General features: G+C 44.7%; 1 protein-coding gene and 1 non-coding gene across 4 annotated transcripts; one reads left to right on the top strand and one right to left on the bottom strand.

Annotated features, from left to right (window-relative positions):
• Window positions 1–1279: 1279 nt before the first annotated feature.
• Window positions 1280–1352, bottom strand: TRNAR-CCG (transfer RNA arginine (anticodon CCG)). The gene has a single exon. It is a non-coding gene; the product is annotated as a tRNA-Arg (tRNA).
• Window positions 1353–2060: 708 nt separating this feature from the next.
• KPNA2 (karyopherin subunit alpha 2) lies at window positions 2061–8413 on the top strand. 3 transcript variants are annotated; one of them, XM_068151098.1, is made up of 11 exons: window positions 2061–2131; window positions 4021–4136; window positions 4234–4371; window positions 4779–4867; window positions 5287–5555; window positions 6241–6335; window positions 6433–6696; window positions 7051–7284; window positions 7366–7548; window positions 7660–7809; window positions 7900–8413. In XM_068151098.1, exons 1-11 carry the CDS (start codon window positions 2092–2094, stop codon window positions 7990–7992), a joined length of 1671 nt encoding a protein of 556 aa, XP_068007199.1. In that variant the 5' UTR covers window positions 2061–2091; the 3' UTR covers window positions 7993–8413. The 3 variants fall into 3 exon arrangements, with proteins under 3 accessions (XP_068007199.1, XP_068007201.1, XP_068007200.1); XM_068151100.1 differs by lacking the exon at window positions 2061–2131 and adding an exon at window positions 3195–3261; XM_068151099.1 differs by lacking the exon at window positions 2061–2131 and adding an exon at window positions 3197–3276.
• Window positions 8414–15095: the final 6682 nt, after the last annotated feature.

Here is a 15095-nt window from a genome sequence, read left to right as displayed (position 1 = left end):
GCTGATTTATTTCAACTTGGGGTTGGTTCAGGGGTTTATCTCAAACAGCTATGGGTGAAAATACATAAAATTAGCCATAATAGCATGCAAAATAAATGACATTTTAAGGCATCCATTATTCAGTGTGTTATGTTTCTTCAGCAGCATTGATTATTTCTCAGTTTTCCTCCGGTAATCATTTCAATTCCAAAACTGTCCTAAAATAACCATAACAAAATGGGATCTTAAAGCAAGCTTGTGTGGTCCTTTTGGATCTCATTTCCTGCTCCACCACTGAATGTACCTGCAGCAAACAGGAGGTCATGAGTGTGATGGGGGTTGTGCTGCAGATGGATGGATGGAGACCACCTGTGTTCCAGGGAACTTTCTGTTTAAATTAGCAGGTATCGAAATCCAAGCCGTATGCCTGTGTGATTATGTCTATACTGATGACGTTCTCCAGACTGTACTTGGACAGGGTCTGGATTAAAAGGATCGTAGGAGCGTTTGGCGCCTCTCTACGGTTCCAGAAGCAGCCGGCAGCAGCAGAGAGGGGAAAAGCGGAACCGGCCGTGCAATGGCCCCGTTCTGCTCCAAGAGACAGCTCTTGGCCGGCTCTGAAGGTCTGCAGCCGGCTGAGCTGGCAGCAGTGGCACCTCCACAGACCCAGGTCCCCTGCTGTCTTGGGCACAGCGGCTCTGAAGTGCCAGAGAGGTGACCATGGCCAATACACCACGACAGTCCCGGAGCTCCAGCCAGCCTGCCCTCAGGTCGGCCCCAGGATCAACTCCGCAGCGCCCCCAGCCCGCGAACTGCCTCCGGGTAGCCCAGGGAGCCCCGGGGACACTCACCAGCCACACGCTCGGTCGCGAATCTGCAGAGGTCAAGGCGACGCCCGCTCCGGCCGCCTCACGCCTCGTCCTGCGGCCACTGACGAGCCCCGGGCTCAGGCGCTCCGCTCCCGCGAGATCCCCCGGGGAAGAAGGGAGACGGCGGCGGCAGCGCTCGGCTCGGTGGCGCTGGGGAAAGGACGGCGGTGCAGGCGATCAAGGCAGACGGCGGGGCCTGGGTAGGCGCGCCGCTGACAAGGCAGCGGCGGTAGCCCGGCTGGGGGGACGTGAGTCCGTGCCTAGGTCCCGTCGCTATGGGAGTAACGGGCTCATGACTCTCCGAAGGGTATTCTCCACCGGCGCCGGCAGCAGCGAGCGGCACGACTAAAAGTGTTAGGGAAAGGGAAGCTGCAGATCGGCGCTAAGGCGGCGCGCTGGATCTGTAGCGGAGTCACAAAACAACTGCGGTACGACCCAGATGGGACTCGAACCCACAATCCCCAGCTCCGGAGGCTGATGCCTTATCCATTAGGCCACTGGGTCACCCAGCAAAAGTCGTCAGCATCGCGCCATAAGAGCCCCGCCCGACGCTGCTAGCTCCACCTTTGACTGTATTCCTATGTACCCTGTGCTCCGCCCCCAGCCCCTCCCTCCCTGCCTGCACTGCATCGGCCACGGCGCGGCTCCCTCCCACGCGCTGCAGGTTCCGGTCTCCCGACGTCACGAGCGCCTGGAGCCTCGCGCGCGTTCTCGAGGCCTCTCGCGGTGGGTGGCGGTTAACTCCCTCAGCGCGGCGGCGCCGCCGTTCTCTGTCCCGCAGGAGATCTGCGGGGGGCCACGACCGCCTTTTCCCCGTACACTACCTTATGGTTGTCCAACGTCCAGCTTCGCACCACTGTTCCACCGCTGGATCGTGCGCTGTCTGCCATTAGCTCTGCTCTATCCGGTTGGCTTTCTCCCTTCACTGCCCTTCATCTCGGCCCTTTCTCTCCCCTGTGCCTCCTCTGCTGTCCACATTGCCCGCACCCAGTTTAGCAGCTGTGGGCCCGTGTCTCCCCAGATGTCTGACCGACCTCCATCCTTCTGTTTGTTACTTTGCTGTATTGATAACGGCTCTTCAAGCCATGACACCCCTTACCAGCCTGCAGCTCCTCATACACAGCCACCTACATTTGCCAAATCCCTGACAGCCTCTCCCCGCCCTGAAGCACTCGTCCCCGCGCTCCCCTTGGCTCCTTCACCCAGTTCATGCTGTTGTAGACCACGTACATGGCAGCAGTTCATGACCTGGTGGACCTTCACATCAGCCTTCTGCATACCAGGTGTTTTATTTCAATTTCTATTTCCGAGATGCCTTTTTTTCTGTCAATTTAGTATTTCTGTCAAATTAGTATCTTCTTCAGTATCTCCAGTTGTGATTGATGTGCCTTCTGTTGACTTCTTTGCTCTTGCTTAAATGTTCTGTGATTTGCACAGCTCAGAACTGTAGGGCCTAGAAACATCTATGTGTAAGTTTTCATCGATGATCGTGTGCAGCAGCAAATCACTTTCAATGCAATGGTTTGACACAGATACCTGGATGTGCTTCTCTGACACTTCCCTGTGCTCGGTGGTACATTACAGATAGTCTGAGTTGCTGACAGCGCCGTTTTCCCCCCAGGTTTATGATTTAAATTGCATCTCCTGTGAAAGGGGTGGGGTGGGGTGTTATATCCCTTGTAAATAGGCCAAATCCATCTGAGACAGCCCCAAATCTGTTGGTTTCCTGAGTACACCACAAAGAGGAGCATACATTTATTTTGTCATTCTGTATGATTTGGCTTTGGTCTGTCCTGAGAGTTGTTGAGTTGCTTTCAACTGCAATCTCACATCCTGTGCTCTTTAAATCCCTGTGTGCTGTGTTTCTAGGAAACAACACAGGGGGTGTCAGGAAAATCTTGGCAGTTACTGAGGTTGAAATTAGGCTGCGCGTGAGGAAATGGCGTGTCGCTGCCCCTAACCCCTCAGAGCCTGAAAAGTCCGCAGTTCTTACCCCATCCAAAGGTGCAAACAGTTCCTCCGCCATCCCACCCCCATCCCCTGGGTGCCTTCAGGAACGCTGGCCCTCATGGAACCACAACTCCCGGCTCGCTGCTGCAGCAGGAGCGCCACCCTCCCCTGCCCTTGTCCCGCGCGGTGGTTGCCGGGAGTTGTAGTGCTGAAGCGGGAACCGCGCGTGGAACCCGTGACGTTTGCGCTGCTCTTCCGGGGGCGCGGTGGAGACGCGTCCAGGCTTCTCGAGACAAGAGTTGCATTTCAAACTGGCCAATCAGCAGGTTGCTATGGCTCGAACTGGCCAATGTCAGGCCGAGGCCGCGGGAAATTTAAATCCCGCCTAGAGCAGCCGGGGGCACTAGCAGCGTGCTCGCAGACGGTGTAGGACGGTGGCTTGCGTGCGGACTCTGCGGTGGAGGTGCCTGGTCCCGGGGTAGGAGGGGTGGCTAGTGGGACCCTGCGGCAGCGAGAGGTTGGGTGTGAGGCAGTGGGGGTACGGGCTGTGCGCTGGTCCTTCAGAAGGGAGGGGGTTTCTCTGGAGATACAGCAGGCCCTGCTCCTTCCCGAGTAGTCTCTGTGGTTACAAGTCCCTGCTTGGGGTGAGGCTGACGCTTTTCAGAGCGGGCTGTGTGTTCCGTCTCAGTTGTGGCCGAAATGCAGCCAGCCCTTATGCAGTGGGTAACCTTGCAGCTGGTAAAAGTGAGAGGGATCGTTTCGTTGCCAGTGTGCCCGCTATTAAGTCCTGCTGGCTGCACTAGCACAGTACTCATCCCCCCGCCCCGGAGAGTCTTCCTAGTGCGAGATATCGCTGTTCCCATCCAAGGGGACGGACCGGGTTTGGGTGGGGTGCCTATGCAACATAGGCGTTTTTAAAATTGTGTGCTATCTCTAGGCAGGAAGACCACTTTGCTCCTAAAAACAGTTACTATGATAATATTTGTGGTTGGAAGTACATTAAAATTATGTAAAAGCAGTAGAGAGGCTTTGTTTATGCCGGAGCTTGCTGTAACATCTAGGTGTTTAAAAAGACAGCCATTGTGTGACTAGTACCTTCAAGTCAGAGGCTGTTACTGTATCTAATATGGGCAAGTGTGTCTTGTTCTCCACTATTAATTCTAGATTTAGCTTTAATTCTTGTGAAGTAAATTTGCTGTTTATTATTTGGTCTCTTTTTTAGGTTCAGTTTTATTTGTCTCTCTCAAAAATCTAATAAGCAAGATGTCTACTAATGAGAATGCTGGTACACCAACAGCAAGACTGAACAGATTCAAGAATAAGGGAAAGGACACTACAGTGAGTATTTTGATGTGATTAGTATGTCACCTAGCCATTGTCCCTTTAAAGTTGAGTTGTAAAGGCAAGAGACTGACTATGAATGTCTGTTCTCCAGGAAATGAGAAGACGGCGTATTGAAGTCAATGTGGAGCTGAGGAAAGCTAAGAAAGATGACCAGATACTGAAAAGAAGAAATGTTAGCACTTTTCCAGATGATGCCACTTCTCCCCTTCAGGAAAACAGGAGCAATCAGGTGGGAAGGCACTTGGAACACAGTCTTGGCAGCCTTGCAGTATAAGCTCATGCAGCCACATTAGAATGATCCCTCATGTTGGGGACAGCACTATTACATACATACTAACTTTAAGGCCTGCACTGCTGACTTTGATGGGTAATGCTTTTAAAACATAGCATAGCCAGTTGTGTTAAGCCTAGGGTGATAGCAGTGGTGTGAAGCACTTCATTGAAAAAAAGCTTCTGGTAGTTCAGGTAACTGCAGATAAAGCTGTAGCTGAGGTTTTGGAGCATCACATAGTAGTGTAATGATTTAACAAAAATGGTTGTGAGCTCTGTTATATTGCATAGAAGGTCTCTGTGGTCATGAAGAAATGTGCCTCTGTCAAGGAAGTATTCATCTAACTTTTTATTACACATACACAGGTTTCAGTACACTGGTCAGTTGAAGAAATAGTCAAAGGTGTTAACAGTAATAACATGGAGCTTCAGCTACAGGCTACTCAAGCTGCCAGGTAAGGAGTTCAGAGGTAACCAATTCAGCTGTGCAAGTCAGTAATAGGTGAAGTCAAAGAACTGGCTTTTGATCCCGAGTGTCTGCTTCTGGCAGCAGCTATGGCTGCTCTTATCAGACAGTACTTCAACAGACACCTGAATCAGCCTTGTATACAATGTTTAGGTACACTCATTTCATAGTTTGAACAGTGTCTCTCATAGCTGAAGACATGCCAAACCCACTGTTAACAGGTCTGGGAAGCTAGTGTTCAACTTCTCTGTATCTTGTCTGTGTTTCTCCATCGTGTTGCATTGCCTCTTCTGAATGTTAAAGCAATGCTAAGCCTTTTATGTTTTTAAATGTGAGTCTTTTTAGACTGTTTCATTTGTTTGGATGTCTGCAGGCTAAGATTATGCTTTCTGTTTCTTTCCTTCTTAGGAAACTCCTTTCAAGAGAGAAGCAGCCCCCAATAGACAACATAATTCGGGCTGGTTTGATTCCCAAGTTTGTCTCCTTCTTGGGCAGAGCAGACTGTAGTCCCATTCAGTTTGAATCTGCCTGGGCACTCACCAACATTGCTTCTGGCACTTCAGAGCAAACAAAGGCAGTAGTAGATGGAGGGGCTATTCCTGCCTTTATCTCGCTGCTGGCCTCTCCCCACACTCACATCAGTGAACAGGCTGTGTGGGCACTAGGAAATATTGCAGGTATGTCCATATGCTGCATGGTTCTATTTCATACCTGTTCCCTTCTTTGAAACAGGAGGACATAAATTCTGATGTGTCATGCAGCATGCTGAGCTTCTTGAGAGCTCTGCCTTAACTTTGAAGTGAAGACATGCTCTGCAGTGTAAATAAAGCATGCTACAGAAAAATTATCGTACCTGTTAGGTCTCGTGCAATACCTGGCAACCTGAGGGCTGTATTATGTGGATTCCTGGCATATTTCAGTTCAGTTTTTGAGCTACATACTCATGCTACAACACAGGGCTTTTCCACAGCTTTCACTTGATGGTTTTGGGACTTATTAATGAGCTCTGTTCTGTGTTAAGGGGTAAGAGGAAGCAGGTGGCTCTCAATTGCATGTGTGATGGCAAATAATCTAACTTTGATATTCCACCAGTGTTATACTACAAAACTCAATCATGCAACCAATGGGTTTTAATTCATTTGAAATTGAGAAGATCTCTGTTCTAGTGGTAGAAAAGAAAAACTAAGCTCAGTGGCTTCATTAGAAAAACACATGCTTGTCATATGACTTAACTATGGTAGTAGTCCTTCTGTCTTTCTGTTTCTTCCTTTTTTTTTTTCCCTAGCCCTTCCTGGAATAAATCCTCTAACAAAATGTTCCTCTGTTCTGGTCTTTACCTGGCTGCTATTCTTGTTTTCTCAGGGGACGGTTCTGCCTATAGAGATCTGGTTATTAAATATGGTGCAATTGAGCCACTGCTGAGTCTACTAGCTGTTCCTGATCTCTCTTCTCTGGCTGTAAGTGTGCAGTATAAGTCAAGTTGCAACTAGTAATAAGTGAGTAAAAGAGGTCAAATAACTTAACATTTCTCACCCTTTATTTCAACTCTTGCAGTCTGGATATCTGCGCAATGTTACCTGGACCCTCTCAAACCTGTGTCGCAATAAGAATCCTGCACCACCCATAGAAGCTATTGAGCAGATTCTTCCAACTCTTGTTCGGCTCCTGCACCATGATGATCATGAGGTGTTAGCAGACACATGCTGGGCCATTTCCTACCTAACAGATGGTTCCAATGACAGGATAGAAGTTGTAGTGAAAACTGGCCTGGTGCCACAACTTGTGAAACTCCTGGGATGTAGCGAACTGCCAATAATGGTGAGCTGTCAGACATGCAGGTCATGCATCCAGAGTATAGGGACCATGTTGAGCGTTTGGCAACTTTGCATGCTGTAATTATAGTATAATAAAACTGCATTAGCGTTTAGGAGATGATTTTCCTAAGATCGGTCATGGGTGGTAGTTTGCATGTTGGCCTTGGAAGGTGTGCAGCTTTAGCATGCTTAATGTCAGCATATGGAATGCTAATGAGTTTTCAAGATCATCAGTACATATCATATTGTGCTGTTAACTGGGAAGGCTGGAGCAGAGGGCTGTCAAATATGGCTGTATCTGTGGAAACACAAGATTGGATGATGACAATTTTAAGTATTCTTTTCACACTTGTTTCAGACTCCTTCATTAAGAGCCATAGGAAATATCGTCACTGGTACTGATGAGCAGACACAGATTGTTATTGATTCAGGAGCACTATCTGTTTTTCCAAGTCTTCTTTCTCATCATAAAAACAACATTCAGAAAGAAGCAGCATGGACCATGTCCAACATCACTGCTGGACGTCAGGATCAGATTCAGCGAGTTGTAGACCATGGTCTTGTGCCGTATCTCATTGGTATTCTGAGGAAGGTAATAAAATATTTACTACCTTGAGACTTTTGCTATCACTACTGTTATCTGTGTTCAAACACTATACTATTACCTTTACAGGGGGATTTCAAATCTCAGAAGGAAGCTGTGTGGGCTGTGACTAACTACACAAGTGGGGGAACAATTGACCAGATCGTGTATCTTGTTCAAGCTGGTGTCGTTGAACCCCTACTGAATCTTCTCTCAGCGAAAGACAGCAAAACTGTGCTAGTTATCTTGGATGCTATTTCTAATATCTTCTTGGTATGTGAATGTGGCATATTCAATCATTTGTACAAGCTGTTGCTAAAGATTCTCCAGTGGCTGGTGCCACACCTCTTTGCTGAGGTTTTTCTGTGCTTGTTTCTTTTGCAGGCTGCTGAGAAGATTAATGAGACAGAAAAACTTTGCCTCATGATTGAGGAATGTGGGGGTCTAGACAAAATTGAAGCTCTCCAGTCACATGAAAATGAAGAAGTGTACAAAGCTTCATCCACCCTGATTGAGAAATACTTCTCAGCAGAAGTAAGTGGCTACAGGATTTATTTCTACTTTTGTTTTCTATTGTAGTACTGACTATTAGGCTATAATGCTACCACTTTCTTTCTCTTCTAGGAGGAGGAAGATCAAAATGTTGTTCCAGAATCTACTGCTGCCAGCTACACTTTCCAAATCCAGGGCAATACTCCAAATACTTTTAACTTCTAGGTCTTGCATATACTGCAACCACCTGCAAGTTTGGCACCAATGACTGCCACCTCTGTCTTAATATTCCTCTTGTTCTTACTGTGTTTTTTTGTGGTCTGTATTTTTCATGTGGTCTGTAGCACTTTGTTTAACTGAAATATACTTGAACAGTTCAAAACTGTACATATGTGAATGTCTAACTGTAGACTTCATCCTTTCTGAGAAATACTTGTAAATACTTTGTTCTTTTTCTGGCTCTTACTGTCTCTGTCAGGGATAAGAATGAGAGGGCAGTAAGGCTTCTCAAAGCATGAGCTACTACTCTATAAACCTCTTTTTAGAACCTGTTATTCTGATTCACCTATTGCTGTACTCAACACACTGAGAAGGTTTTTAAAGAGGTTTTATTTTAAGTTCAATAAAGTGATATGACTACACCACATTTCCATTTGTGTCAATTGTTGTCTTTATAGTAAGTATATTTAAGAGAAATGTATAATAGCAGGAATGTAGCTCTAAGCCAGGAGTGATTCAGTTCTGGAGATGGTGTTGGAAGAGCTTGGTGCTCCCAAGCTCTGCCTTTTGTGTTGCAGCTTTGTTAATGCTGAGCAAATGATCTGTTGCTTTCCTCTAGGTATCTCTTTACAGCTGTTGTCTTTGTTCTACTTTGTAACAGAGCTAAGCTATCTTCTGCCTTTGGGGAAAAATAACTAAATACTAGTAGTGCTACTTATCTGTGAGGACTTCAAAGCAGCTCTCTGTTCTAGAGAGCAAAGTTGAAGGTGTGGTCTAGAATGTATGATCCATCTTGCTCTATGGCACTTGTGGAGATGGGATGGTAGGAGCCCCATCTGTCCCTTGTCCCCCCTTATGTGGCCAGCCAGCTTAAGCCAAGACAATAGCTTATGAAGCATGGTATGCTCCTGAAACTTGTAACACGAAGTAGGGGAATAACCTGATGTGTAGGAAATTGCTCCAGGGTCCCCAGAACCTTTGCCTTTGTCTTTATGGGAGAAGAGTAGTGAAAAACAAAATTCCCTTCTGCTGAGTGAATCTGACTGTGGTTTGGTCTTGTTGAGTTAGTCTAGGCTGCTTGCTGTGTACTTTCAAGTTGATTTTGAAGTGCATATGTAAGTGGGTTTTGGTGTAACTCTAAATTCTTCATTAAGAATACTTGGCCTTAAAAGGATACTCTAAATCTAGACTCTCCTTCTCATATGCTGCTACTGAAGGCTTCTTTAAAAAAATCATTGCTAATGTGGTAGATGCACCACACTAATGGAAGTGATGAGTCTGCTCCTCCCTGTTTCATATTTGCTTGCATAAGTGGTACCCTCCCTAACTGGAGGCTGATCTACAGCAGCATCCACATGACTTGTGTGAGCCACTTACTTGGTTCTTAGGTACTTTGGTAATGTTATAAAAGCTAACATATCTATATGCATTCATATCATGTGGCTAGCAGCAGTAAGGTCTTCTGCAAAGCAATCATTGTGAATTCACCAGCCTCAGCATCCTTCTCCTGGTCTTTTAAAGCCAGCTCAGACCAGGCTTGAGATGCATGTTGCTGTCACTGGTGTATCACAATACCATTAACTCCTTAATGATGATGCTATCTTTTTTGCTGCCCTGCTGTTTACCCCAAAACAAAGCTGCACAGTAATAAGGTTTATGATAGAAGTCTTTAAAGACAATCAGAATAATGGCTGTTGTAACCCCATTTCATTTTCTGCTGGAGAAGCTGATGTCGTTGCTCCTAACCTTCTGTCTTTGCCTGTGCTGCCAAATGAAGGGTGAGACTGAGCTGTAGCTGCAGTGTGCTCACAGCCTTGACAGCCTTCTGTGCCAAGGGGGAATACTGCAGGTGGCATACAGCACCTGCAGAAGAAGCTGCAGACAGTGCCAGGCTGCCATTCTGCTCCAGTCTGGCACTAACATCACAGATACTTGCAGCACCCTTGGGGCCACATTCTGGTGTTATGTTGGCAGTACCTGTGCAGCAAAGAAAGAGCCATCTGCCTTGTAGTGCCAAAGCCTTTAATCTTTAGTGGGGGTAAAAAAAAAAAGTAGGGCTCTTATGTATCCGTAGTGTAGCCTTCTCTGTCCTTTGCTGTCAAAACTCCAGCTTTGCCTTCAAAGCACTGGTTATAAAATAGTGATTTACTGTGTGACTGTAGAGAACTGGAAGAAGTAACCTACATAAAAGCAATTCTGTGAAGCCCAGATTCAGCAGTCAAATTATTGCTTCCACACAGGGCAATGACACAACGACTTGTGAAATAAATTTCAGGATTCCAGGGTAAGAGTGAGTTTCTACCCCTACAATTCCATATTTTCCAGTAGAGGGTGCTCCAGGCACCTTCCCAGGCTCGTTTGCTTTTAGGAGGTTACTGTGGAGTTGGATGCAACTGCCACCACGTGGGAATGATAGACTTTATTTTCCCATTAAGAAAATACTAAGATTAAATCCATTGGGGCACCTCTTCTGCTTACAGAAACCATTCCTCTGCTAACTTCCTTATATTTAACCAGATTAAATATAAGGTATAATATTTTTTTAAAGGGTATGTCAGGGTATTGTACTTCAAAATTCCTTCCTTTAATCACTATTTTGCATAGCTGTAGTTTGGCTTTTCTATCCCTGTATCTAGTAACGGGGATGAGAATGCAGAATACGTGTTCAATATTGTCCTAGGTTAACACAGCCTACTCTCACAAAGCCCTCTCTTCCCGCCCCCCCCCCCCCAGAAGGGAGGTAAAGTAGCACCAAAAAAAAGCCCTCTGGCTTGAGATAAAGAGTTGTGAGGGAGAGTTTTACTGGAAATGATTCAATGCACAATGACCTGAGCCTATTTGTGAGAGAAGTACAGTAGCAGATGCTAATGATCTCTTCCAACCCCCTGACCTGCAGTCCACCCAGCGGCAAAGGCCAGTACCCCAAAACTAGAAACCAGAAGCAGCAATTGGAACAGGAAGCCTCTCATGTTCCAATCTGAACTTCAAGCCCCATCATACTTTGCTCCAGCCAGCACTTTCATTTTGAAGCTGGCATGATGGCAGTACAGGGTTGACTATCAGCAGCAGATTCAACTCAACCCATGATAAATAGTATTCTCTCTCTTTATTTTTTTTTCTTTCCCTTCAAGTACTTGTTTCAGAATTATCCAATATATTGAGTTAATAATAGAATGCTGCATTTTTTTTCTATAGATGCCTGACAATTCAGTGGCTTAGCAATTAACTTTCTGGGACTGAGACTGTTTTTATCCAAGAAAAATGCATTCAGCCTATCCACCAATGAGCCTTGTTCTTGGCAGCACCTACTTCCACAAGCAACAATCTACAGTGATTATGAGTAAGTGACTGGAGTGAGTCACTCCTTATTCTAAGAAAATGCAAACTGTTTCTGAGGTTAGAATCATAGTCACCCATTAGACTGCTTTAAAAAAGTGGTAGAAGCTAAAAGGGAGAGGAGAGTTGTTATTGCTCCTAGTACTTGGTTTGTTGTTTGGGGCTTTTTGTGTGTGTTGCCCAGCCAGATTTAAGAGCTAGCTTTCTTTATTTGGCAAATGCCTAATTCAGGACAAGGGCTGGAATAAATGTCTGGTGGCCTCTGTGTCAGTCTGCCAAATTCTCTGTGCTGAGAGCAACAATAACAGACCCCTGCTGACATCAACTGGCTTGGAATGCAGCTGTTGCTAATGCTATTTTATCTGTGGAGTGATGGCAAGAGTTCAGTCTAAGATTCCAGCAAAGGTAACCACCTCTGAAATTCTGATGCTAGCAGATGCTGCCTGTGGGATGGCTTCCACTTGCTGTTTCCAGAGGTGCCAAGCTCTGAATAAGGACCAGAGGCTTTGCAGACCTCTTCTTCAATAGCATGTCTGTTCAATTCCCACTATAGGAAGAACAATTTAAATTGTGGAAAAGCTCGAAATGGTTAAAATAAGATAAATCTATTCTGTATTTTCCTCTGATTTAGACTGTAGCAGTAACAGCTGCTACCTGCTACTGTACAGAATGATTCAAATTGCATGGAACTACAGTGGTACATCAGCAAAAAGGAACAGCTCTAAGTGAACAAGAAAAGGAATGCACTAGCCAACAATGTTTCATAGTTCTCTTCCATTTCTAAATCTATTTTGTAGCAGAACAAACTGAAATACAAGAAACCTAATTGCGGATGTTCAGAAAGTAGTTGGAGAATTGGAGCTTGGGAATCCTGATATCCACTTCTCTAGTTAACCCACAGCACCTCTGGCCATGATTATCCTTTTCTGGAATACAGGATTATCCCAGCAGGATTTGATCTTTTTTTGTGATAAAGTATGATATAATGTTTGGGAGCATGTGTAATCTGGGGCAGAACTACTGTTATTCAAACCAAGAAGTAATTAATGAAGGCTACTTGTGACTGACAATACTTGCTTGTCCTGTAAAAGACAACATTGAGCTCTCACTTAAAACCTATTAAGAAACAGGTTAACCTTTTGGCCTGAGTTAAACACTTAACTCACCTTCAGGGAAAAGTGTTAGGAGAAAAGAGGGAATTAGGTGATGCCCTCCTAAGGCTGGGAGAGATATAGCCAACCAAACTGCAGAACTCAAGGGAAAAAAAAAGCCCTCAGGAGAACACTCAAGCTACAAGTGTGCAAAGTTGTTCATTGCATTAGAAAACACTTCCTTCTTATTGATCCACGGCACTGATACAAGTCGGGCAGAAACTCGGCATGTAGATAGCTGAGAAAGAATTGATTTTCTGTGAGCTGCATAGCACTCCATATGGAATAAGGGTCACTGGATTCCAGTTCTGACTGCAGAGCACTGTCTGTCTCAGGCTGGCTCCAGGAAATGGACATCTTCCACAGAAGCCAGAAGATTTCGTGGAAGAGCTATGGCCTGTTTCCAGGTTGCTGCTTACCCTCTGCCCTAGGGAGTGTCATTAGTGGGAGGGAAATGGAGTTGGGATTTAAAGGGACTAGAAGAGAAAAAGCAGGGTGGAGAAAAATCCTGTTAATTCTTAAATAGAACTTGCCTGGCCACACTAAAATGTGCTAATCACTTAAATAACAATGGGTCTGATCCAGAAGTGATGTATAAATCATAGATCAGGAAGGGAGTTCCAAGTGACTGACACACTGAAAGCAAAATCAATGGCACTGATTTCACTACGGAAGAGGCTGGATTACACCTAGAGCTCAACAAAAGAGGCAGCATAATGAGCAAGCCTTCTACTTCATTTCCTGTATTTTCTATTTTTCCATTTGCAATGCAACATGAAATGAAAATCACAAGGTCATCTTTTGAAGGTGTGATTTTTAGATAGCTATTTAAAAAATAGTGGAAAGCTGTCTCATTTATTGCCTGTAGCAGACTGCTTTGTGTACAAGTTCACAGTGCTAAAATAGCTCCAATACCAGGAGCATGTAATAATGTTCTGTGGGCATGTGAAAGACTGGATGTACAAAGCTATCAGAAAATCTTGAATAATCTCCAAGGCACATTTCTACCATCCAAATCACTTCATTTTTACCCACTATATGAAACAGATGTAAAAATAGCTCTTTCATCAGTGTATTGCTACACATCTTTGGGCTGCAGAGGTTCATTTCTGTTCAAAGCAATACTGTGAAATCGTTTGCAGAATGTTGCTGTTAATCAGAAGCAGCAATTTAATGTTGCCTCTCCATCTCTTCTCCCACCCCCAGCTCCCCTTCCCAATTCTGAGCAGGAAACGGCACTTGGACAGAGCTCAGCGTACTAACTTTCTGGACAGACTCTCTAGGAATGAGGAGGAACTTGAATTCTCTCCATATGTCATTTCCTTTCTCCTAATGGCTAAAAAGCCCATTGCTGAACTCCATATAACTTAGAAGAGAGAATATTACCAGCATAGGAAAATAACAGGCAGGGGGATAGGACAGACAGGACACTCACATTCCATTTCTGAAGAACTGCTTTGCAAAATTTGACTTAAATTAAGCAAGAATCTTTCTTCTGTGTAGAAAGATTGGTTTATCTAGTTCCTAACAGTAAGGCTATTACCCCATCTGTACTTAAGTGTATATCAACACCTAGAGTCAGTGGCCAGACAAGGATTAGAAAAGGAAAACGTAAGTAGAGGAGGAATAGTGACAACTGTATGAAATTTAAATGAAGTCAGAAAGCAAAACCAGAGGTGACTGAGGAAGACTGACAACGGGGATCTAATGATTTCTAATAAAACCAATTTTATAGCAAATAATCCTAGATTTTACTTAAGAAAAATCAGATTAACCTACTCCTGTGAGCAGCTTCTGTGCAAACTCCCTTTAAAAACTTTTCAGTTCCATATAACCAATAGCACATTGCAAATATCTTGCACTGCTGCAAAATACAAAATTTGATCTGCTCTATTGCAGACATGACTAAAAAAACCCTGACCCCCCCCCAGTTTAACTAAATGGAAAGCTTACTTCCTCATAGCCAACCATGTATTAGCCTCAAATTAGAACATAATGTCTTTCTAGCAACATAATCCAAATGTTTGTTACATTTGTAGCAACCAAACAGTGCAAGGCACTTCCGCAGAACAAATGAGATGTGACAGTTGTCCAAAACCCCTAGAATTTCCAGCCAGGGAATGAGTCTATATGCATACAGGGGCTAGATGTGTCTGAATGTATGTAAGGTGGTTACATCTGACTGCAGAACCAAGACCTCATATCTTTTATTGCCTAATTAGACATATTGCCCCTGAGTTCTACTGCTAAAAAGAAAAAAAACCAACCCACCACCACATTTCCTCCAGTTCTATTTTAAAGGGTTTCAAGAGTAGAATAAAAGACTGATTCAAGACACATGGTGACAGATCTTGCTTTAGGTTACTTTTAGCACTTCACTAGACCTACTAACCTACTTAAATATCTGTGCTATTCTTACCTGGTGTGCAACCTTGCTTTAGAAATTTTAGTATACAATAATTTTAAAGAGAACTTTATCTTCAGTCCTCTCAGATAGATTTCACAGTGGACCTGTGGACAATTTTGTTGAAGGAAAGCACAAAATAAGCTGGTACAGATTGTGGATGGCTTTGGTATTTCTGCAGTTCAAAAGATGTTAGGAACAGGATGAAAAAGAAGAGG

This window comes from Melanerpes formicivorus, unplaced genomic scaffold (assembly GCF_026170545.1).
Source record: "Melanerpes formicivorus ecotype bairdi unplaced genomic scaffold, bMelFor1.0.p_v2 SCAF_21, whole genome shotgun sequence".
Taxonomy (NCBI): Eukaryota; Metazoa; Chordata; class Aves; order Piciformes; family Picidae; genus Melanerpes; species Melanerpes formicivorus.
The sequence above is the reverse complement of the archived record's forward strand: the minus strand, read 5'-3'. Positions and strand labels throughout refer to the sequence as shown.

What these genes read in the sequence shown, in the direction of transcription:
- KPNA2 (XM_068151098.1), top strand. Translation starts at nt 2,092, where the DNA reads ATGACCTGGTGGACCTTCACATCAGCCTTCTGCATACCAG. An exon ending in ATCAGCCTTCTGCATACCAG is followed by an intron (nt 2,132 to 4,020) that starts GTGTTTTATTTC and finishes TCTCTTTTTTAG; the next exon opens with GTTCAGTTTTATTTGTCTCT. An exon ending in CAGGCTACTCAAGCTGCCAG is followed by an intron (nt 4,868 to 5,286) that starts GTAAGGAGTTCA and finishes TTTCCTTCTTAG; the next exon opens with GAAACTCCTTTCAAGAGAGA.